Raw genomic sequence first — 22,114 nt, 5'->3', positions numbered from 1 at the left:
AGTGCTACTTATGGATGTGAATACGCTATCCTAGCATTACGATATCATCTATTCTATGATAGGGTATAATTATGTAGTTTGTGCCCACATGCCCTAATTTCACAGGCCCAGTCACATACAATGGAACCTCAGCTATCCAAACCTCTTGGGACCAGGGATGGTCCATAAGTCTAAAAAATCTAAACTGTGTAGAAATAACCTTATAATTTTTTTTAATATTAGTATTTCAACTACCCCAATAGAACAGTCACTACTCTAATAGAGTAATCATTTCAGTAGTTTGGTTAACCAAGAATCTGGATAGGTTGGGTCCGGATAACTGAGGTTCCACTGTATATCTTTTCTATCCTTACATACACATCACACTATTAATAATATATATAAAGTTTCACAGCATAAAAGCTGAGAACTTGGTGTTCCTGTAGCTTGAAAAACAATTTACTTATACAGCTATACACACTATGTGTAGTAATGCTTTGCATTTCGTGTTACAATGTTGTTGGTTAAGGTGTATTAACTATTTCTTCTTAGCAACACAACATCACTGGACTGAATGAGTTTGAGGTGTACATTTTTACAGTAACAACAAATAACCAAGTTGGGGAAAGTGATGTCAATGATACCACCATGATTATGACTGATGAAGCAGGTAAATCACGTATATAATTTTCATCTAAACCATATTAATATTATCTTTATGTTTTCTCCTGGTACAGTTCCCAGCGATCCAGTACAGAATGTAGTAGTCACAAATGTCACTGATGATACCATTGCTGTGATGATATCCTGGGACCCTCCATCAGATCCTAATGGATTCATCCGTTACTATCGTGTTGAGTTTCAACTGATATTTGATGGTGGTTGTGGGGATGATTCATCAGATTCTGAAGTGATGAATAACTTTGCTAACTTTAGTGGAACCAGTGAAACTCCTACTATGATTATATTGGATGGACTGGGTTAGTGGTATCAGAAATTTTGCCTTTGCACAAATATTTGAAGTCTTACAAAGCAATTACAAAAGCTGTAGTATCAATCATTTGGATGTGCTTAGTACATACGAGCTGCTAGGTAGGCAGTTTCATGTCATTGTGCGATCAAGCACTTAAAACAAGGCAGAGTTAAATGTACAGTATGTTCAATAAACCGATATTCAAATATTGGCTGCAATATTCCAATCAAAGAGTGGTTAAGCTTCACCCAAAACTACATGGAACCCTTCAACGGTGTATATTATGTAGTTATAGTCGTTGCACAACAACAAAGACAATCAAAGCCAGATTTCGGCCAATCAGATTGCTGCTCTTTTAAACTTCAGACTATATTTAGCACATGTGACTTCTGCTTTGAAGCGCAAAAACCATTAAAACCTCTATAGTAAATTATAAAAATTTATCTGCACTGACTTGATTTAAAATTAAGGTTTTTACAGAAAAATGTACTGTATTGTGCATCTCAATGCATCATGACTACACACTATACAGCTTTTAAGTATAAGCACACTCTTTCAGTTACCACCCACATCAGAATTGATAGTATACAGTATGTGTTCATGTGCTGTGATGCTTTTAAATATATACTCTTGCAGAGTGCTAAATCTTGGTCTTATAGTTGACACTGTTCATTGCTATATATGCCTTGTATACAGTATTATATAGGATATGTGCATATGTTACTTGCATTTGACACTATCTATATTGGTGTTGTATATCTACAGTTAGCTTTAGGATATACAGATACTCAGTATTTGCTGCTACTTCTGTTGGCAAAAGTCCTCTACTTGAAGGCACTTTTCTAACCAGAGAAAGCTGTGAGTGAGGTGGAGTGGCTTTGTAAATGTATAGCTACATATGGTATGGAATTTAGGTATATAATCATATGCCATAATGTATGTAAGTATATTTGCTCAATACATTAAGTGTTTATTGTACATATTCCCATTTTCCAGCTCCACAGGCACCCAATAATCTCACAGTAAACTATCCTGGGATACCTCGTAACTCAACTACCCTGGTGGTCACTTGGGATAGACCATTATGTGATCGAGGTGTCCTCTCTGGTTATGAACTCTGTTATGTCCCAACCTCAGTGGGTGATTGTGCTAGTAATGGAATGAGCGTGAACATCACTGATCCTGATACACTGTGGTACACTATTAATGATTTATTTATTAATACTAACTACACTGTTGAGGTGAGTGGAAGGACTGGAGCAGGTCTAGGAGATCCTGTAACTGACATAAGCTCTACTGATGAAGATGGTAAGCTCAGTAGTGCCATTGTGAATGACATATTTAGTCATGCTGATTCAGTACAGCTTCAAGTTACACTGTATTTCAATATTATAGTGTCAAATGTATAGAGAGATTTCCGTAGATTGTCATATCACAAATATACCTTAACTCCCATTTTAGTAATGGATAGACATTATTTCAGCTTTAAGATGTGTTAACTAAAGCCATACCTTATTTGAAAAGTTGTTGTTTGGACCTGACCAACTCAATTTTACACAGACTTTAATAAAATAAATAAATAAATAAAAAGATTGTAACACAGAAATTAATTTGTATGATTAAGGTACTCTAATAGAACAGTCAGTGGGTACAATTTTGATTTCAAAAATAATGTTATCTGTAGACATAGATTGCTTAAAACCAGTGTCCTCACCTCTGGCTAAGAAAATCTATGATAGCTAGCCAATATGCCAAAATTTCAATACCATTTATAGTTAGTTGAGCTATGTACAGAATGTACTGTAACTACTTATATATATATATATATATATCAGTTTTTAATAGTTGTGGCTTGTAACTAGCAGTCATTTGACATATCCGCATACAACACAGTGTAACGGTTTAATACTATACTGATCTGCTTTTGAAATATATGGTTTGTGACCACAAATCTATATTTTTTTGTCTACTGCCCAACCAATTTTGTTGTAAAATAAATCCAAGCATCAACTTTTCAAATAGGTATGGCCAACCCCATAGGTTTTTTGCATTAAACTTTCAAGTATAACAGTACAGTCCATGCACATATCAACAATTGGGCATGGCTTTGTAGACACAATTGCAGCAGTATGCAACATTTACTACTTGAGAAGCTGTACATGATCCAAAACTTCTCTCCCACACTAGTCTCGTTTTACCATTTCTATTCTCTGGGTTAGTGTTCATCAATTAGAGCAAGGGGGTTATAAATTATAAGCTCTGTCTTGTATAAGGAGAGATTGTAAATAGATTACAAATCAATTAGTAAAGCCCACTTAATGGACCTGGTTTATCCAGTTCAGCACTGATACAAATAATTTGGTCTTGATTTTGTGACTAGTTCAATCCTTGTATATAACTGCACATAACTATTCCATTTGCTGTTGAGTAATGCAATTTTAAGTGCCACCAACATGATGTTCAAAATGCAAATACTTTCATTTTAATTAAACTGTAGGGATGTAACTGCTCAAGTTGGTGGGTAATTGCTGACCCAGATTCAACATTGACATGCTTTTAATCACAGATTTTATGCTTTATAAATCGTGCACTCTGTCCAAGGCATGACCCACAAAAGTGTGTCATAGTACGAATTCAGACAGTGGTGCTCATGTTTGCTTCAATTTTTATGGCAAAATAATTACAGTTTTTAAGTTGCTGTATGCATACAATATTTATATGCAAATATATATATTTTTCCTTTTTTCAGCTCCTGATCCTGTTTTAGATTTACAGACAGAGTTCACTCCATTCAATGGTAATACTGGGTCTTATGCCATCACTTGGACACCTCCATCACCAGATAATGGATCATATTATCAAATTTTGTATTACTCATTCTCTTCAGCTTATACTACAGGACCATTATATAATGACTCATCTAGTATCATGTTGGACCAAGGACAAGGAAGTTACAATGTTCCTAATGCTCTTTACTATACTAACTATACCATCACCATCACAACTGTTAATATAAAGTACAATATCAGTAATGGACCTGTCCAAATTATGGATCAAACTTCTCATACAGGTACGTGTGCTAGATTTACATTTCATGTAAATTGTGTATAGTAATCAGTCTGTATTGTATCAACATTTGCTGTATTTCATAGCACCTACAGCTATCCATGACCTCAGTGCTATGGCATCTTCTACGGAATCAATTTACATCAGCTGGAATCATCCCAAGTATCCCAACAGTCAATTAACACAGTATATTGTTTATCATAGAAGAAACCCACCCATGATCCAAATGTCACCTAACATATCAAATAATGGCTTTGTTGTGGTTGAAGTACCTACAAACACACTCAGCCTAAATCTGTCTGGATTAAACACCTTCACAAATTATTCTATTCACATGTCAGTGCGAGGAGAAGGAGTTAGTGATGCTCCTATAGAAATAGAGATAATTACCAGAACTAACTCATCTGGTAAGATCTTGATTCATGCACTAATCCTATGTACTACCAAATGCTTGCTCTGTGTTATATATTTCTTTTCATAATGAGTCTGGCAAATATACAGAATAAAAGCCATTTAAAATTATACACACAAAGATACTACTATTCAATACCTTAGTCATTTGAAACTTTAATAAGTGTTTCCATAATACTTAAGAAAAGAAAGCATATGAGATGTTTACTGTATACTGTGTGGTAAGTGCTATGTACTGTAGACTCATGATTCTTTGTATATACCATAAGATTTAAAATGGCCCTTCAGTAAGAGTATTCCTAGAATATATATGTGTTTTATTAGAGTATTTGAATATTGTGTATGGAATTAACTATTAAGATCGTAAGGATTCAGGCAACTGAGGCTCTACTGTAGACAAATACTTAATACCTTATTCACCAAACTGCAGTGCTCCCTCAATTATCCAAACCTCTATTGTCCAAACACTTGGTTATCCAAACAGTAGAAAAATGACTGCTCTATTAGAGTATTTTGTCTAGATGTATGTTCTGTTATTAAAGTATTTGAACAGGACTCTGAATGAGCTTGATTATCTGAAATTTTTGATTATTTGAACATGTCTTGGTTCCAATGGGGTTGGATAATCAAGGGAGCACTGTATACTGAAATGCTATTGGAGTATCTACTGTTGTTACAGTTTCTCCTCACAATGCTACAATTACTGAAGTAGTAGTCATCAATATGGTCACCTACACATGTTATGCTGATGGTGGTCCTGGCAATACCTATGAGTGGTTACGACTAAGGGACAATTCAGTAGTGTCTTCTATACAGGAACTGATGCTGGACAATACAGACCCATTAGATGGTGGTGACTATCAGTGTACTATCACTAATAATGCTGGTGATACTACTGCAATGATTATTCGTAATGGTGGGGAATCATATGTATGTAAAAAGTCCATGGTTTGTGATTAAAGCTAGCCAACAAAATTTGGTCTTATCTTGCTTTGAATTTCTCTTCCTGTAGTGGCAGCGATGATAGTGACTAGCCCACTGCCACAGAATGTCTCAACAGGGCAGTCATTCATGCTAACATGTAATGCTACAGGTTATCCAGTTCCTACCATAGAGTGGAGACAGAATGGCACATCCTATACAATAATAGGCCCTTCACTGATTGTAATTAGAACAGATGGACTACAATCTAATAGTAGTATTATCACTGTCACTAATGCTACTACTAGTGATACAGGACTATACCAGTGTGTAGCTACTAATGTAGTAGGTACTACCATTGAGAATGCTACTGTTATTGTACAAGGTTAGCAATGAATAAAAATCAGACCCTGGTTTGCACTATCAGCATCTTTCAAGATGTTGAAAGTTTTATGGCAGCTCTATTAGCAACACTAAACTGTTTGCTTTGTATACTAAACCAATTATAGTTTCAAAGTGCTTTTCATGGATTTTATATTTTTTATATACACCGTGCACATTTTTTCTTCATCTGTACATAAACTGTCAAAATTGTGCAGTCTTTACAAAAAAGCAGTGCTGGCCATTTCACCAGTTCTTGGCTGAAAGTTTTTACAAAATATTACTTAATACTAATTACTTATTTCACAACTTTTACCCTAGCTTCTTCTGAAATCTCCACCCCTTCTTTCACAGATTGCTGTTTGATATACTCTAGGTCATCTTCTTTAATGCTTAACATGTTGTTATGTTATAGATTGTCCTGATCAACCCATCAATGTTCAGTTGTTTGATGTTACTTCACGTGATCTCTTCATTAACTGGACTGAACCTCATGACAATAATGCTCCAGTTACTGGCTACAATATCACCTACCAGAATCCTGATTGTCTGGTAATGGCACCTAATAATCAACCACAAGATGTGACAGTGACCAGTATGGAGGAGCAGGCCATGATCACTGACCTTCATCCTGGGGAGAACTATAGTTTTATTGTGATTGCCATCAATGATATTTGTCCCAGTGTACCCAGTATACCAGTTAGTGTTAGAACAATGGAGGAAGGTATTGTGACTATATGTGTTATAGTGTGTGAATTGTTTACGTTTGTAGTACATATTACATCATATGAAATTAATGAATTACGTATTTACATCCCTACATTATATCATATGAAATTACTGAATTACGTAGTTACATTTTCCAGTTCCTGCTATTGCTCCAATGGTGGCTACTCCAGTCCCAACTACTACAACTATTAATGTAACATGGAATGAGTTAGCTTGTCAAGATCATCATGGGGTTATCACACATTATGAAGTACGCTACAACACTTCAGACTTCAATGAAGATAGATCACTAACACTCAACACTACAATGGGAGATGATACCAGTTTGTTAATAGAAGACTTAGAGGAGTTTGGCAACTACACTATAGAAGTGAGAGCCCATACTACAGCAGGAGCTGGTCCTTACAATTCACCTATGAATGTACAAACATTACCAGATGGTAAGAATTTTTATGCTACATTATAGAGTAGCTAAAACCTAAAGTTTTGCACAACTAGTTTTTGTACATACAAAGTTATGCTAATATTTTCCCAACAGTTCCCAGTGGTCCAGTAACTGATCTAGATGTGAGGAATATTGATCCTACTACAGTGGAACTCAGTTGGGGTCCAGTCATGGCTAGAGAACAAAATGGGATCATATTATCATACAACATCTACTATCAACAATATGATAGCATGTCTAATGACTACATGACGATCATTAATGTGACAGAGATGGTATGCATCATGCAAGCATTATTCATTTCTTTAAAGTAGTTACATGTATGCATACCACCTATTTATTTGTGGCTTAAATGTTAGGTTTCTGCCTCTTATTAATTTTGATAATAATTCACAACCTTCCTACTTGACCACTCTTTAGTTACTATCAAAGTACATTGAGATTGCATGTGGCTGTGTATATTATAGTGATGCATGTTGTAGTGTGGTTAGTGACTGTGTTCTTTACAGCAACCTAACATCACTGGACTGAATGAGTTTGAGCTGTACATATTCATAGTAACAGCTAACAATCAAGTTGGAGAAAGTGATGTCAATGCTACCACCATAATTATGACTGATGAATCGGGTATACAGGCTTAGCTTTGTGTCTTTTGCCATTGTTTTTACAAACATATATCATCTCAGTGTTACTCACCATGTTATATGTACTTGTTCTATACTGCTCTAGTTCCCAGTGATCCAGTACAGAATGTAGTAGTCACAAATGTCACTGATGATACCATTGCTGTGATGATATCCTGGGACCCTCCATCAGATCCTAATGGATTCATTCGTTACTATCGTGTTGAGTTTCAACTGATACTTGATGGTGGTTGTGGGGATGATCCATCAGATTCTGAAGTGATGAATAACTTTGCTAACTTTAGTGGAACCAGTGAAGCCCCTACTATGAATATATTAGACAAATTGGGTTAGTGGTATTAAAACATATAATTGAGGGAGTCCTGTCTTTGTCCATTTCAACAGTGTACTTATATACTAGCAGGAGTGCAATTCTTTTAGAAATGTATAATTCAAATGTAGTGGCATGTCATTACATAGAGACCAATGTTTCATGAGCATTCATATCAAGATCATGGATACCTGCTTTACGGGCCTTGATTACATTTATAGTGGGATAGTAATATTAATAGATAACTCTTGTGATGTTGGATAGGCTGGCTGCAAAGGAAATTATGACCCCAAGCTGTGTGACTCCTTAGGCACTTGCCAAGACTGACGGTTGTCTGAGGAGCAAATCACCACCTGGTCTGATTTTTTTACTGCAGCAATCCAATTTCAAAATTCTGACACCTTGTTGTTATACAGGCTTCAGCCTTTTGAATTTCCTATAGTAATCAATAAAATGAACCCAACAATTATAGCTTAGTATAATTTGTACCTGAGCTACACATGTACATACCATACCTTGTGAGTTGTTTAGTATAACACTGTATGTGACATGCTGATAAATATTGTTTATCTATTGCAGTTGGCTATAGGGTGTACAGTTATTCAGTATTTGCTTCCACATCTGTTGGTGAAGGTCCTGCTTTTAATAACACTTTCCTAACTGGAGAAGATAGTAAGTAAATTGTAGTAGTATTTCTCTTGTATTCTATTGCGGGGTAGGAATATGTTTGTGCATGTGGGCACTGCTTACCTACTTGGATTAAAAAACATTACTGTGTGTGATCAATAATGTACTTTTCCAATTCCCCAGCTCCACTGGCACCCAATAACCTTACAGTAAACTATCCTGGGATGCCTCATAACTCAACTACCCTGGTGGTCACTTGGGATAGACCATCATGTGATCGAGGTGTCCTCTCTGGTTATGAACTCTGTTATGTCCCAACCTCAGTGGGTGATTGTGTTAGTAATGTAATGAGAGTGAACATCACTGGTCCTGATACACTGTGGTACACTATTAATGATTTATCTATTAATACTAACTACACTGTTGAGGTGAGAGGAAGGACTGGAGCAGGTCTAGGAGATCCTGTAACTGCCATGAGCTCTACTGATGAAGATGGTAAGATTAGTATTCTAATTGTGAATGATAATGTTGCCAGTTGCTTATTCTCTAAACTATGTACACCATATTTTCCAATAAATAAGTTCAATTCACATATGACAGTTATAAAATTCTGTTTTACTGATCATATGAAGTATTTGTTTACATATGCTATTTCATACTGTTCTAAGTGTACCATATGTCCTTCCATTTTGGTAGTTTATGAACATCAGGTACCATATGTTTGATAGATGCACATGGATGGTATTTGTGACTAGTTATAGGCTCCTTCAAAACACAGATACTCACTGTATATGCTGCATTGTCAAAAGCACTGTGGATATTGACCCATCCAGTAGTCCCTGGTGATAAATGTACTCACCAGCAGAAAAAAATCTTAAATTGAGCTGACTACAGTATATGGTTTGTGAATTTGCCATGTGTTGTCTGTCTGTGTGTACCTGTGTAATATGTATGGTCAAGTGGTTGTTGCAGTATCAGCTAGGCAATTGCAAGATGTTAGAGCCATTGTGCAGAGATGTTGCTGCTTTTCTATATGTAGTAAAACCGTTCTTAATCTTATATTCCCAAAACTTGGTTGATAATTGCTAATGCATATATCAAGACGCATGGTAGTGTGTCGTGTGGCCAAAAAGCTGGAGCATCACATCGTGTGTATATAGATAGGAAGAATGAAAACACAATTTTCACACCTGCATAGCTCCATAGTTTCTTTTCCAAAGCAACCATTTTTGCATTACAGCTGCCCACCAGGACACACAACAAATTTGATTAAATTTGCTTCAACCATTCGTGAATCTTTGGTTTCACAATTTTTTTTCAACCAGGCTATTGAAGGTCACACCCTTTTTTCACAGCTTGGCTGTTTTGTGTGGTATTATTTTACAACTGTTTGTCTTTTTTCCTATTTTAGCACCTGGTTTTACTGTAGATTTACAGACAGAGTTCACTCTATTCAATGATACTATTGGATCCTATGTTATCACTTGGACACCTCCATCACTAGATAATGGATCATATTATCAAATTTTGTATTACTCATTCTCTTCAGCTTATACTATAGGACCATTATATAATGGCTCATCTAGTATCATGTTGGACCAAGGACAAGGAAGTTACAATGTCTCTAATGCTCTTTACTATACTAACTATGCCATTACCATCACAACTGTTAATATGAAGTACAATATCAGTAATGGACCTGTTGAAATTATGGATCAAACTCCCAGTGCAGGTATATTTGTACAAAATACGTTTAATTGTCAGTATTTGTTTAGTAATATAGTGGAAACAGACACACTATGGGACCAAACTTATTTTACAGCTATATATAAAGAATTTGTCCAGAAAAATCATAAAGGTCTTGAAGAGACCTCAGAAGTTGTCCTTATAGAGAGGTTAGATGTACGCTGTCCTTTACACCGAGGGTTTTTAAAGAGTGATTCCACTTCATTGTCTTTGTGTATGACGTGATCTATTACAGTGCTTATAATTATGTGATAAATTATTTCACAGTGCCTACAGCTGTTCATGACCTCACTGCTGTGGCATCTTCCACAAAATGGATTTACATCAGCTGGAATCATCCCAAGTATCCCAACAGTCAATTAACACAGTATCTTGTCTATTATAGAAGAAACCCACCCATGATCCAAATGTCACCTAACATATCACATGATGGTTTTGTTGCAGTTGATGTACCTACAAACACACTCAGCCTAAATCTGTCTGGACTAAACACCTTCACAAATTATTCTATTCACATGTCAGTGAGAGGAGAAGGAGTTAGCAATGCTCCTATAGAAAAAGAGATAATTGCAAGAACGAACTCATCTGGTAAATTTGCTGTTATTGTTCTGCCAATACAAAATATGACACAGTGCATGGTTTAGAGTGGGACTTAATACATTAACCAGGAACACATCAAATACTTTAGCAAGGGAGCTTGTGTTCCTGCAATGGTAGCTACAGTACAATGTTAGAAAGAGAAGAGTTCGTTTCCTGTATAGTTTAGCACAATGTGGGAGGTAGATGAAAATAATAAAGACTGAGTGTGGCCCCTACTAGACATTGGGTGACCTGCAGTTCGAATCCTGGGGCTGGAGGGATTTTTTTCCTTACTTTGGCCCCTTTTCTGTTACACCTTATCAGTCACTAAGTCAAGTCATTAAGTCTAAGTCCTTGAAATTAGGTTAGGTAATCCTAAGGCTGCAGCACATGTTGCAGTCATACCTTCGGTGCTGGTCACTGTAAAGCGTTAATAATAATAACGCGCTACCTTGACTCCCAAATTTTGTTGCCTTGTTTCATAGCCTATTGTTTTTAAATATGCAAATTATTTCAATTTAGTTCGCAAAATGGCAGTGGCAGATCCAGGAGGGATGGGACACAGGGGGCACGTGCCCTCCTCAAGAAAGAAAAATACAAGATCAAAATACTCTAATTGAGCAGTCAGTAAAATACTCTAATAGAGCAGTCACCACACATAACACCATTGACTATTGAGAATCCTCCACAGCTAAATATGAAAACTAGCATATGCAGCAGTATCTCATGCATGGGAACACTTAACCTGCTATTTTGCACATGGTCTTGTGTATGCCATTCTTTAGGCTCATATTTAGCTAGCTGAACTACTCATGACTGTCACTTACCCCTATACAACTCTTGATCAATGTAGTTTACTTATAGCAGTATCATAATTTTAGATATTTATGCATAAAACCGCTCTACATCAAAAATTTTAGTCCTGAGATATATGAAATAGCTTCAGCGTAGCCCCCAGACCCCTTGCTTAATATAATATACCTATTACCTTGGTGCACCCCTCCCTCACCACCCCTTTCCGAACCCTGGATCTGCCCTGTAAACACTTTTGAAACTGTAGTTCCTCCTCATGAATACGTTAACCAAATGTGAGACTCACCTTAAGACATCCAGTCTTGATGATCTAGTGGTATCAGTACTCATATCACTGTACCAGGTTCCCTTGTAAGCTAATAGCATGTGACTGCTAACTACTGCTCAAGTGTTTGGCATCTGAGTGCGAAATCCTTGGTTTTAAATTTAGCCAGGATTTTCTAAGTACAAAGAACTATCTTAGCACAATCCTCTGGAGCCACTTCCACCCTCAATAGCTTTGTACCCTTTTACTATAGCTAATACTGCTTAATTGTGTAATTTAACTATTTCTTCAGAAGATCGTGGTGACAACAGAACTGCTATAGCAGTGGGGGTGACCATCGCTGTTGACTTCATTGCAGTGATTATAATAACAATAATTGTAATGGCTGCTTTAATATGGTACTGCCGGTAAGTACTGATGATTTTAAAATTGTTGAATCAGATGTAAAATAATTCTACAGCAGCCGTAGCAGAAAAGAATCTGACAGTGGAGTAGCTTACACCATGAATCCTGTGGTGTCACAGTCACCCAATGTCACTGTTATTTCCAATGAAGAGAATAAAGTATTCAGAATTTGATTTGTATATATATCAACCTTTGTTCTATAATGTGTCACTTCTTGTGTCAGGTATAATACAGTACGATAGTGCTGTATAATAGGGATTATGGAATTTTGGGCTTTCTGGCTCAAAGAATCATTATATTACCCAAAAACCGGACTCACTTTTCCTTCACCCCAAGGATAGCTAATAACACAAAGTACAAAACAAAGCCAAAAAAAAGAACGCACACACATGTAGAGACTCAAAAGTTAAGACTGCCTAATTAAATATGATTCCTCCAGCCAATGCACAACTCGACTGTGGTTAAGACTACAGGCTACCTTGATTTCAATCTTTTACTATTCAACATAGTTTTTGACCTGAGTAGTGCTGTTTTGCAAGCCGCAACTAAAATTATGTATATTCTCCTTTGTGTCCTATTTCTTTCTCAACTACTGCATAGGTGTTGATTTATGGTGACATGTCATGGCTTCAGTGCTCATGAGAATTGTCTGCAGTTTCCGCTGTGACTGAATTGATTTCAGAGGCACTTCTCGTACCATCCTTCACTTGCAATACTGTTTAACAAGTGAAACATACGTAGCTGAAACAAAGCAGAATGGCCATTTCACTTTTCAGCAATTGATAGTTTGGCATACATTCAGTTGTGCAATTAACTTTTATTGTGTGGCTGGCGCCATGTTTTATTTAGTGCCGGGTCACCAGTAATGAATCATAATAAATTAAATAGTAAAAATTATAAGGAAATTTTAGGGATCATAGATATAAAAACGTAAAACAAGGAAAGTCATCTAGCTGCAGCTATACTAGTCCCTGCAAGGAAAATATGAAGGAAAATAATGTCCACTGGTATGCAGCCCATAATGCATGCAGGTGTAGATGATTGGCCTCCTGCGTTTCATTTTTTAGTATACATACACATGCATATACGTAGATAGCTACATCTGTCATTATGTCATATTGTGTTCATTACTACAGGAAGATGAAACCAGTGATACCCTATAAAGGATAATGTCTAACAACAAATGCAAAAAAAATGCAAAATTGTCTTCTGTTTGCTGTAGCTGTGCTTAAAACTAATCATGTACACACATACACACACGTTTATAATTTATGATGTAATTGGTAGTTGTATTATACTTTGCTGTTGTTGCTTGTATTAATTTTCTTATTGTAAAAGCAATTCTGATAATCGTTCTATTCATCCATACACTCAGCTGTTATATTGCATTTGCCAACTTTTAGTACCATTAATGTGATGTCGTATACATGCAATTATAATGCTAACACTACAGGGAAGTATTATATTGTAGACTGTGATCATCAATGGCTCAGTATGTTGTGTATACACATAGTGTGTACGATGTACTGGCACTTAGCTAACACTGGCCTTTAGTCTGTGCCATATTGCCTTGATCGACTGGATTTGCAAAAAGGTCCTTTCCACACATTTTACATACCAGCAAGCAAAATGATGTAACACTTTTATTTACCTTGTTCTTAGTATCAAAATGTAGTCAGATACTGTAGCTACAGTATACTCATGGAAAATTTCAGACAATTAATTGCCAAAATTAAAACATTATGAAGCTTCAAAGTTCACAAAATGGGTCAAATTTTGTGTGTGAAAAGGCAAATCTGGTCACTATTATACTAATTGTGCTGGCCTTGACATGCATAGCCTTGCTTTTCTTGACTAAGTCACCTTCAGAGACATCTCACACTTATATACAATATAAACAAATCAATATTAATACTATAGTTCAATTGCTTTTTGTGCAAGTCCGATATTAATAAACAGTATTGATTTTCTGACAACAGTTAAAACTCCCTTGTCTGTGTAGATGCATGCGTATCATTTCCACTGGCACACACACTGCTCTGAGTGCTGGGTATAGCACTGTTTATACGTGCCCTAGCTTGCCACATTAACATTGGTGTATGTGACCCGGTTATACATAAATAATAAGATATTCTACAGGTGAAATGTCACCATTATTGGCTGGATACTGGTGCTAAGATGTTCAACAAATACCAAGTGGTGGCACATGCAACCAATGACTACCCGGAATACACACCGAGAGAGTTCAATGCAAACTGGTGGACAAAGTCAAAGGTAGTTAGTTTTAATGTGTACCTGTCTGTCTGTGTGCACAAGTATGTGTGTGCGTGTGTGTACTATATTTCTTATGTTCATATCAATGATTGCTCACTCATCTGAAACAAAGTATCATGCCTTCTCTTCTACAGGATCAAGACACGGTAGTGTGTCGTGCGGCTCAAGAATCCGGCGCGCCACACCGTGAGTATATTAACAGGAAGAAAGTAAACGCGATTTTCACACCTTTGTAGCTCCGTGATTCCTTATCCGATTGAAACTAAAGTTGCTATAGAAGTGCCGGCTAGGTAGGGAAGTCCACATTCCAAATTTGAAGAAAATCACTCCAGCCATTTCCGAGATACGAGCGGCCAAAGTTTGGGATTTTTTTCATTTTTTTCTTCTTTTCGCACACTTTGAAAAAATCCGCCATAAAACATGAATTCGTGCTCTCATCGGGCTGAAATTTGGCACACTAAAACGGCTCATTAAGGCGAATCTCAGTACCACGTTTGGTACGAATCCGATAAACATTCACGGAGTTATGACCGATTATTTGCGTAAAATAAGGCGAAGGTCTGTCACGCCCACAGGGTAAACCGCTTGAAGGAATGAGCTGAACATTGCTATGTAGATGGAGTAACTATCGTAGGAGTGCCTTTTTGTGGTTTGAAAAGAATCCAGTTAAAGGCCATCGAGATAGGTGGGGTCTATTCTACGGAACAGAATGATGGACTAAACCACAGAACAGAACACTTTCTCAAATTGAAGCATGCAACTTACCATTGCTGAAACTTCCCTTACAAGTTATCAGTGGCACCTCCAGTGGATGATTAAACATAAGATAAAAAGAATTAAAGGATCGATTGTGGGTTCTTGTTGGTTGTCATTAATAACGAAGTATTAATTGTGGGATGAGCTGTATCAGTGATGTTCATCCATGGTTCATCTACGGATATATCGAGAAGGGCACTTTATGTGAGCTGTTTTGCTTATTTTGACTTAGTCTGGGCCAGCTTTTCAAGTCATAAGTCAGTGTACAAATAAAACAAGCAGGAAGACACTGGTAACAGTAAAGAGCCAGCTGAATTAAAACTTGAAGAATTTTGTGCAGTGTGTGAGGAGCAAATATTTTGGCAGACCGCAAGGAGGCTATATTCTGCAAACATCACTGAAGTGTATGCATGGAGTTATTAACAGCCGGTGCAGTGGACTAATGCCGTGTTCAATAGTGAGCTGATTTTTTCTGTTACACAAATTCAAGGATGTGTCTGACTGCTAGCCTTGAATCAGGCTAAATGCCAAAACTACAAGATCAACCAAATCTCAATTATATGCCTTCTATGCATGCCCATAGCCACCAGGAAAATGTGATTTGGATCAAGATGTGTGTGTAATTTCAATGTATCTGAAATGGAACACTCACATTAATTACATACCACCAAGAATCCTAGGATTTCTTAAGTATAACATTTCACATGCTTCACTTCAAACAAAGCAGGTTAAATTTGTTCGTCTATTTTCCCAATCCAGCTGGTCCATGAAGGATCACATGTATTTGTTACAGTGGGATCACATGTATTTGTACTCTAGAGTTGAGATTTCAAGGTAGACTACCAATGCACTGACACTATTGTAGCATATTAAAGTGGAGGACAAATGAATACAGTATTTATGTATACAAATTTTTCATAATGAAATTGATATCCCATTTTGATTTGTACCTCCACTTTGTAACATATTTAAGAAGTTACCACCCTTTTAATCTCCAACCACTGTCATTAATTAACCAAGATCTCACCAGTCTTTGTTTTTTCCATCTACAATTTTGCTTTGGAACAATAATTATCTAAAGGCTCTAATTCATATTAAGTAGTTAAATCTGTAATTCACCTTATTGTAATTTTATTGATGTGTCTATGTTTTCTTCATTTTCCTTTGAAGTTGTACAGTATAGGTAAACAAAGATAATTTTCTCTCCCATCTTATTCTAGGATTTCTATTGAATAAAAAAATTTAATTATTGTATACAGGCTCAAAATTGAGAAAATATAAAGAAAGTGAATTAATATATTATACAGTCAATTTGCTTTGGGATATTTAATGTCTCCAACCGCAACAAAAAATTCGATGAATCCATGCATCTCATCGCTGGTCGTCTGAACATTCTGAAAGTGATACCTCACTCAATCAACCATATATTCTGTTTATTAAACTGAATAAAGTCATGATCACCCCTGTCACCAGTAACTTTCTAGTTAATTTCTCTGTGGATATTATGCTCTGAAACTGAAGAAATTGAGTGGTCTTCTAAACTATTTATCTTGTCAAGATCACCAGAAACAACTGACATCCAATTGGCTACTGTATTGTAGTAACAAAACTTGCCTTGGTCATGTAATAAATGAATTGAAGAGACCTGCTTGATATATCAGGTAGTAGAACAATCACTGCATGAGACAGCTATTAATATTTTATTATTATCCTATTCCATTTTCCTGGAGGCTCCACTGATAAAATGCAATTTCAGCAATGATAGTGGCTAGCCAAGCTGCAAGTTTTGATTCAGAAAGCATTCCATTCTGTAAAATACACCCCATCCTGGATTCAACTCACTACTCAGGCTGAGATATCTGGCATTAGTCCACTACTCTGTCCACTGCACTGTTAATGAATCATTGATGTTCACACAATCATAGATAATAGACACCCCATATAGTAGGGGTGTCTATTATCTATGACACAATATAGCCTCCTTGAGGTATCTGAATGTTTGCTCCTCACACACTGCACAAAATTCCTTTAGATTCTGCTTAGACTGAGTTGATTCAGCTTGTCACCATACTTGTTTCCTTTGTAGTGTAGCTACATACTGATTTATGCCGATTAGAAAGGCTGGGCCCCAGACTGTGCATTCTAAAGTCAAAGTAAGCAAAAACAACTCACATACTAATAAAAACAAGTCATGCATTAAGTTTCCTACTCGATACATGTAGAGGCTCCAACTCTCACGATTTGGCCTTCAATCTCACGCTCTCACGCCCAACATTTGTATTCTCACGCCAAGTAATCCTCACTCCTCGAATTTTCTAGCGCTGATTGCTTCACTCAAGGCTTCATGAGGCTAAGAAGGTTGCGGCGTGCGCCAGGTGATCTATACAATTAATGCTTCAACAATCATATGATCTCTTGTTCAAACTTTCGTTTGGCGGTAAGAGTTCTCAATGGCGGTCGGAATTCCTCAATGGCGGTCGGAATTCTCAATGGCGGTTGACTGATTCCTTTTAGACAACGACTGAGTGTGCAAGCAGTGTACTGGAATTTTGAAAGTTCACTGGGAATCCAGGTGGGATATAAATTGTGAAGTTCAGTGATTCTGTTTATTTTTATTCCCGGGATTTTGTTGCTGCAAGATAGTTACAACCTGTGTGGACATGATTAGAAGTTAGGCACTGCTGTTGAGCTGGCAAGACATTTCATAGACACAGAAGATTATTACTAAAGCAGCGGATCACGTGGTTGTCAGGGCAATCGTAATGTAATGTACAGTAGCTAGCACACACACACCTTGCAGTTATTAATATTTTACACTAGAAGCTAGTAATACACAACTTCTCAATGGTGTAACTATGTGCAAACACTTTCAAATATAACTAGCACAAGGAGGCCATGCTATTATAATGTCATGACATCCTGAAGTGCTGCCGGGTTATAACATAACTTTGTTGAATTGCATGTGTGTGGCTGAAGGACTGCATCTCCATTGTTCACCTTCAAAAGTCTCACTCCCAAAAGAGATCCAAGGTTGGAGCCTCTGTACATGCGAAGATGAACACATTGAGTCAGCTATTCCCACAATTAGTACTTCGTTACTAATGACAACCAACGAGAACCCACAATCGATCCTTAAGGGTGCTCGCTGATATTTGAAGCCGTTTAAGTGCCAGCCCAGAAACCACATGCGGCTATTACATCATAATTGGCATTACTACGCATACTTGTAGTATCCGTGTTAAGTGGACATGTTTTGCACCAGAGAACACGAGGAAGAATAGCTCGAAGAATAGCATGTTATTTCGCTTTAGAATCGTCACTGAAGTGTTAGCAAATGATTGTCTGATGGATCAACAGTTATGAATTAATTTAAAAGTAAGTGTTATTTAAGGCAACAAGTGTGAACGCACTTTTCGCTTGTAGGCAACATGCGTTCGTGCCTTGTTTTCTCGAGTGATAGGGTATGCTGGTAGTTAGTATTGTAATTGTAAGCTGCTTATGTAGGGGACAATGTTACCAGCTGGAATCACAAGGCGTTACAAGCTGATGATGATGGCGTGCCTAGCGTAACCTATCCAAGAGCGACTTGGAGACTCCAGGCGGAGCAAGAAGCTGTTCCTGTGTGTGAAGAAGAGAAAACAGAGCTTTTTGTGTTTAGAACAGCGTTTATGACATGTTATTTTGAAAAGTTGGTGATTGCGGTCAATAGGAATTTGTGTGGTTATTGTATCAATAATGTTGGGCGCACGCAATCTTTACACATGTTTACTAAAAATAAAACTAGTTTTTGAGTAATACCCGTGAAGGCTTCAAAGTTTGTAGGGAGATTCGCTGATAAATTCTCCAGAGGTCTATGTTTAGATTTTGTCCGTAGCGTTATGGCTTCATGAGTTACGGCACCGAGAACATAAGGTTTTGAATGGTGTAGCACACTTTTAGTACTAACTTAAGTTCTATGTACGCTGTGTACTAATACTAAACATAGAGTTGTGAGTTATAAGCTGAAGTTTGTTCAACGTGGTTTCCAGTGCGCTACTGCGAAAAATGGAGGACTAGTTTCGATTTAAGCGCTTCATAAAGAACTATGCATAGTTATAAAATGGTATAGGCTAGAAGAATTCTGTTTGGTTTGTGTTGAAGAGAAAGAGAAGCACTTCCAACGCAAGTAGCATATGGATTCATTTTATACATTATGTGAGTATTAGCAACAATACAAAAAATGCATGTTGTATGGCTTCAAATAGCCGCGAGCACCCTTAAATTCGTTTTATCTTTCTTGGGGTGCGTTTGATTACCTGCTGGAAGTGCCACCGATAACTTGTACAGCAATGGTAAGCTGCAAGCTTCAATTTGAGAAAGCATTCCGTTCCGTAGTTTAGTCCATCATTCCGTTCCGTAGAATACATCGAGATATGACACAAAACCCAACCTGTGTCACAATTACGCGATCGATTTTTATGAATAAAAAAGCTATTAGTTTTCATGCCTACCAGGTAAACCGCTTAGAGCAATGAGCTGAAAATCGGTGTGTAGCTGGAATAATTATCATAGAAAGTCCTTGCAGTAGTACAGAAGAATCAGATTACAAACCACTGAGTTATGATTCCAAAGCCAACTACATGTAGCATATGCGAGATCGAGATACTCTAATAGAACAGTCACCCTAATAGAGCATTCAGCTACGTTTAGAACTTACTCCATTAGTGGCATTGCAAGTTATTCTGTAGGGAGTTCAGCTACAAACAATTAATCTTATAGACAATTCAGCTACAAGCAAGTCAGCCTGTAGAGAGTTCAGCCGCAAATATGTTGCTTTAGAGATTCGGAACATTATAAGTCACACTAAAGAGAATTCAGCTATAAACAAGTTACCCTGCAGAGAGTTCAGCTACAACAAGTCACTCTGTAGAGAATTCAGCTACAAACAAGTCACTGCATAGAGGGTTCAGCTACAAAAAAAGCTACCCAGTAGAGAGTTCATCTAGATCAGCTACAAATAAGTTACTTTATACAATGTTCAGCTACAAGTAATTCACTCTGTAGAGAGTTCAGCCACAAACAAGTCACTCTGTAGTACAAATAAGTCACCGTGCAGCTGGAGAGTTCAGAAACCAATCAAAATAAACCACTCTGTAAAGAGTTCAGCTATACAAACATGTTATAACTCTATAAAGAAAGTTATAACTCTATAGAGAGATCAGCTAAAAACAAGTCATCCAGTAGAGAGATCAGCTACAAGACATCACGTTATAGACAGTTCAGTTACAAAGAAACCACCATGTAGAGAGTTCAGCTGCAAACAAATCACCCTGTAGAGAGTTCAGCTATGAAGAGATCACCCTGCAAATAGTTCAGCTACAAACAAGTCACCCTGTAGAGAGATCAGCTAGAAGAAGTTACCTTGTACAGAGTCCAGCTACACGCAAAGTAACCATCATATAAAGAGTTCAGCTACAAACAAATCACCCTGTAGACAAACAGATCACCCTGTAGAGAGATCAGGTAGAAGAAATCACCTTGTAGAGAGTTCAACTACAAAAAAACCACCATGTGGAGAGTTCAGCTGCAAAAAAATCATCTGTAGAGAGTTCAGCCACAAACAAGTTCACCCTGTAAAGAGATCAGCTAGAAACAAGTCACCCCGTAGAGAGATCAGCTACAAAGAATCCATCCTGTAGAGAGTTCAATTACAAACAGATAACCCTATAGAGAGTTCAGCTAGAAACAAGTCACCGTGTAGAGAGATCAGCTAGAAACAAGCCATCCAGAGATCAGCTAGAAACAAGTCATCCTGTAGAGAGATCAGCTTCAAAGAAACCATCCTGAAGAATGTTTAATTACAAACAGAAAACCCTATAGAGAGTTCAGCTAGAAACAGGTCACCGTGTAGAGAGGTCAGCTAGAAACAAGTCATCCAGAGATCAGGTCACCCTGTAGAGAAACCAGCTAGAAACAAGTCACCCTGTAGAGAGATCAGCTACAAAGAAACCATCCTGAAGAGTGTTTAATTACAAACAGAAAACCCTATAGAGAGTTCAGCTAGAAACAGGTCACCGTGTAGAGAGGTCAGCTAGAAACAAGTCATCCAGAGATCAGCTAGAAGCAAGTCACCCTGTAGAGAGATCAGCTACAAAGAAACCATCCTGTAGAAAGTTCAATTACAAACAGATAACCCTATAATATTATAGAGAATTCAGCTACAAACATGTCACCATGTAGAGAGATCAGCTAGAAACAAGTCACCCTATAGAGAGATCAGCTAGAAACAAGTCACCCTGTAGAGAGATCAGCTAGAAACAAATCATCTTGTAGAGAGTTCAGTTACAAACAAATCACCCTGTAGAGAGTTCAGCTACAAAGAAACCACCATGTAGAGAGTTCAGCTGCAAAAAAATCACCCTGTAGAGAATTCAGCTAGAAACAAATCATCCTGTAGAGAGTTTAGCTAGAAACAAATCACCCTGAAAAGAGTTTAGCTACAAACTCTGAGAGTTTCAGCTACAGTTCAGTTATGTAAAAAGTCACCTTATTAACTACAGTATGTGTTAATCATCATTCAATGTTAAATATTCAAAAGCTTAGAGCTATACACACAATTGCTTCCTTTGTTCCACAATTCCTGCAGTAAAGAAAAAAAAAAACAAGTTAAAAGGAAGCATCAAAGCCATATGGCCAGCTTTGTGGCTTGCGATACAAAAAGAAGTGATATCTAAACCAAAACAGCCAAGCTGTAAAAAAGAGTGCAGCCCCCAAAAAGGCCAAGGTGAAAAAAGATGTGAAATCCAAGGTG

At 37.2% G+C, this 22,114-nt stretch overlaps 1 protein-coding gene and 1 long non-coding RNA gene across 4 annotated transcripts in view; both read left to right on the top strand.

Annotated features, from left to right (window-relative positions):
* Positions 1 to 13,625, top strand: part of LOC136255349 (phosphatidylinositol phosphatase PTPRQ-like) — a 35,110-nt gene extending 21,485 nt beyond the window's left edge. Inside the window, exons 1-13 of one of the 3 annotated variants that reach the window (XM_066048092.1) lie at positions 5,464 to 5,735; positions 6,147 to 6,455; positions 6,598 to 6,900; positions 6,999 to 7,180; positions 7,415 to 7,532; positions 7,635 to 7,877; positions 8,439 to 8,531; positions 8,670 to 8,981; positions 9,898 to 10,218; positions 10,500 to 10,820; positions 12,182 to 12,296; positions 12,350 to 12,452; positions 13,431 to 13,625. In XM_066048092.1, coding sequence (XP_065904164.1) covers positions 5,501 to 5,735; positions 6,147 to 6,455; positions 6,598 to 6,900; positions 6,999 to 7,180; positions 7,415 to 7,532; positions 7,635 to 7,877; positions 8,439 to 8,531; positions 8,670 to 8,981; positions 9,898 to 10,218; positions 10,500 to 10,820; positions 12,182 to 12,296; positions 12,350 to 12,452; positions 13,431 to 13,457 — 2,682 coding nt within the window. In that variant the 5' untranslated portion in view covers positions 5,464 to 5,500 and the 3' untranslated portion in view covers positions 13,458 to 13,625. Of the gene's footprint in view, positions 1 to 5,463; positions 5,736 to 6,146; positions 6,456 to 6,597; positions 6,901 to 6,998; positions 7,181 to 7,414; positions 7,533 to 7,634; positions 7,878 to 8,438; positions 8,532 to 8,669; positions 8,982 to 9,897; positions 10,219 to 10,499; positions 10,821 to 12,181; positions 12,297 to 12,349; positions 12,453 to 13,430 lie in introns of those variants that run through there. The other 2 variants (XM_066048091.1, XM_066048093.1) reach the window with 2 other exon arrangements.
* A 4,836-nt stretch (positions 13,626 to 18,461) lies between these two features.
* LOC136255393 (uncharacterized) lies at positions 18,462 to 19,082 on the top strand. The gene is made up of 2 exons (XR_010700866.1): positions 18,462 to 18,699; positions 18,829 to 19,082. It is a non-coding gene; the product is annotated as an uncharacterized lncRNA (long non-coding RNA).
* The last annotated feature ends 3,032 nt before the right edge of the window (positions 19,083 to 22,114 follow it).

Source organism: Dysidea avara, chromosome 5 (genome assembly GCF_963678975.1).
Source record: "Dysidea avara chromosome 5, odDysAvar1.4, whole genome shotgun sequence".
NCBI lineage: Eukaryota > Metazoa > Porifera > Demospongiae > Dictyoceratida > Dysideidae > Dysidea > Dysidea avara.
Note: the sequence above shows the minus strand (reverse complement) of the source record. Positions and strands in the feature narration are given on the sequence as shown.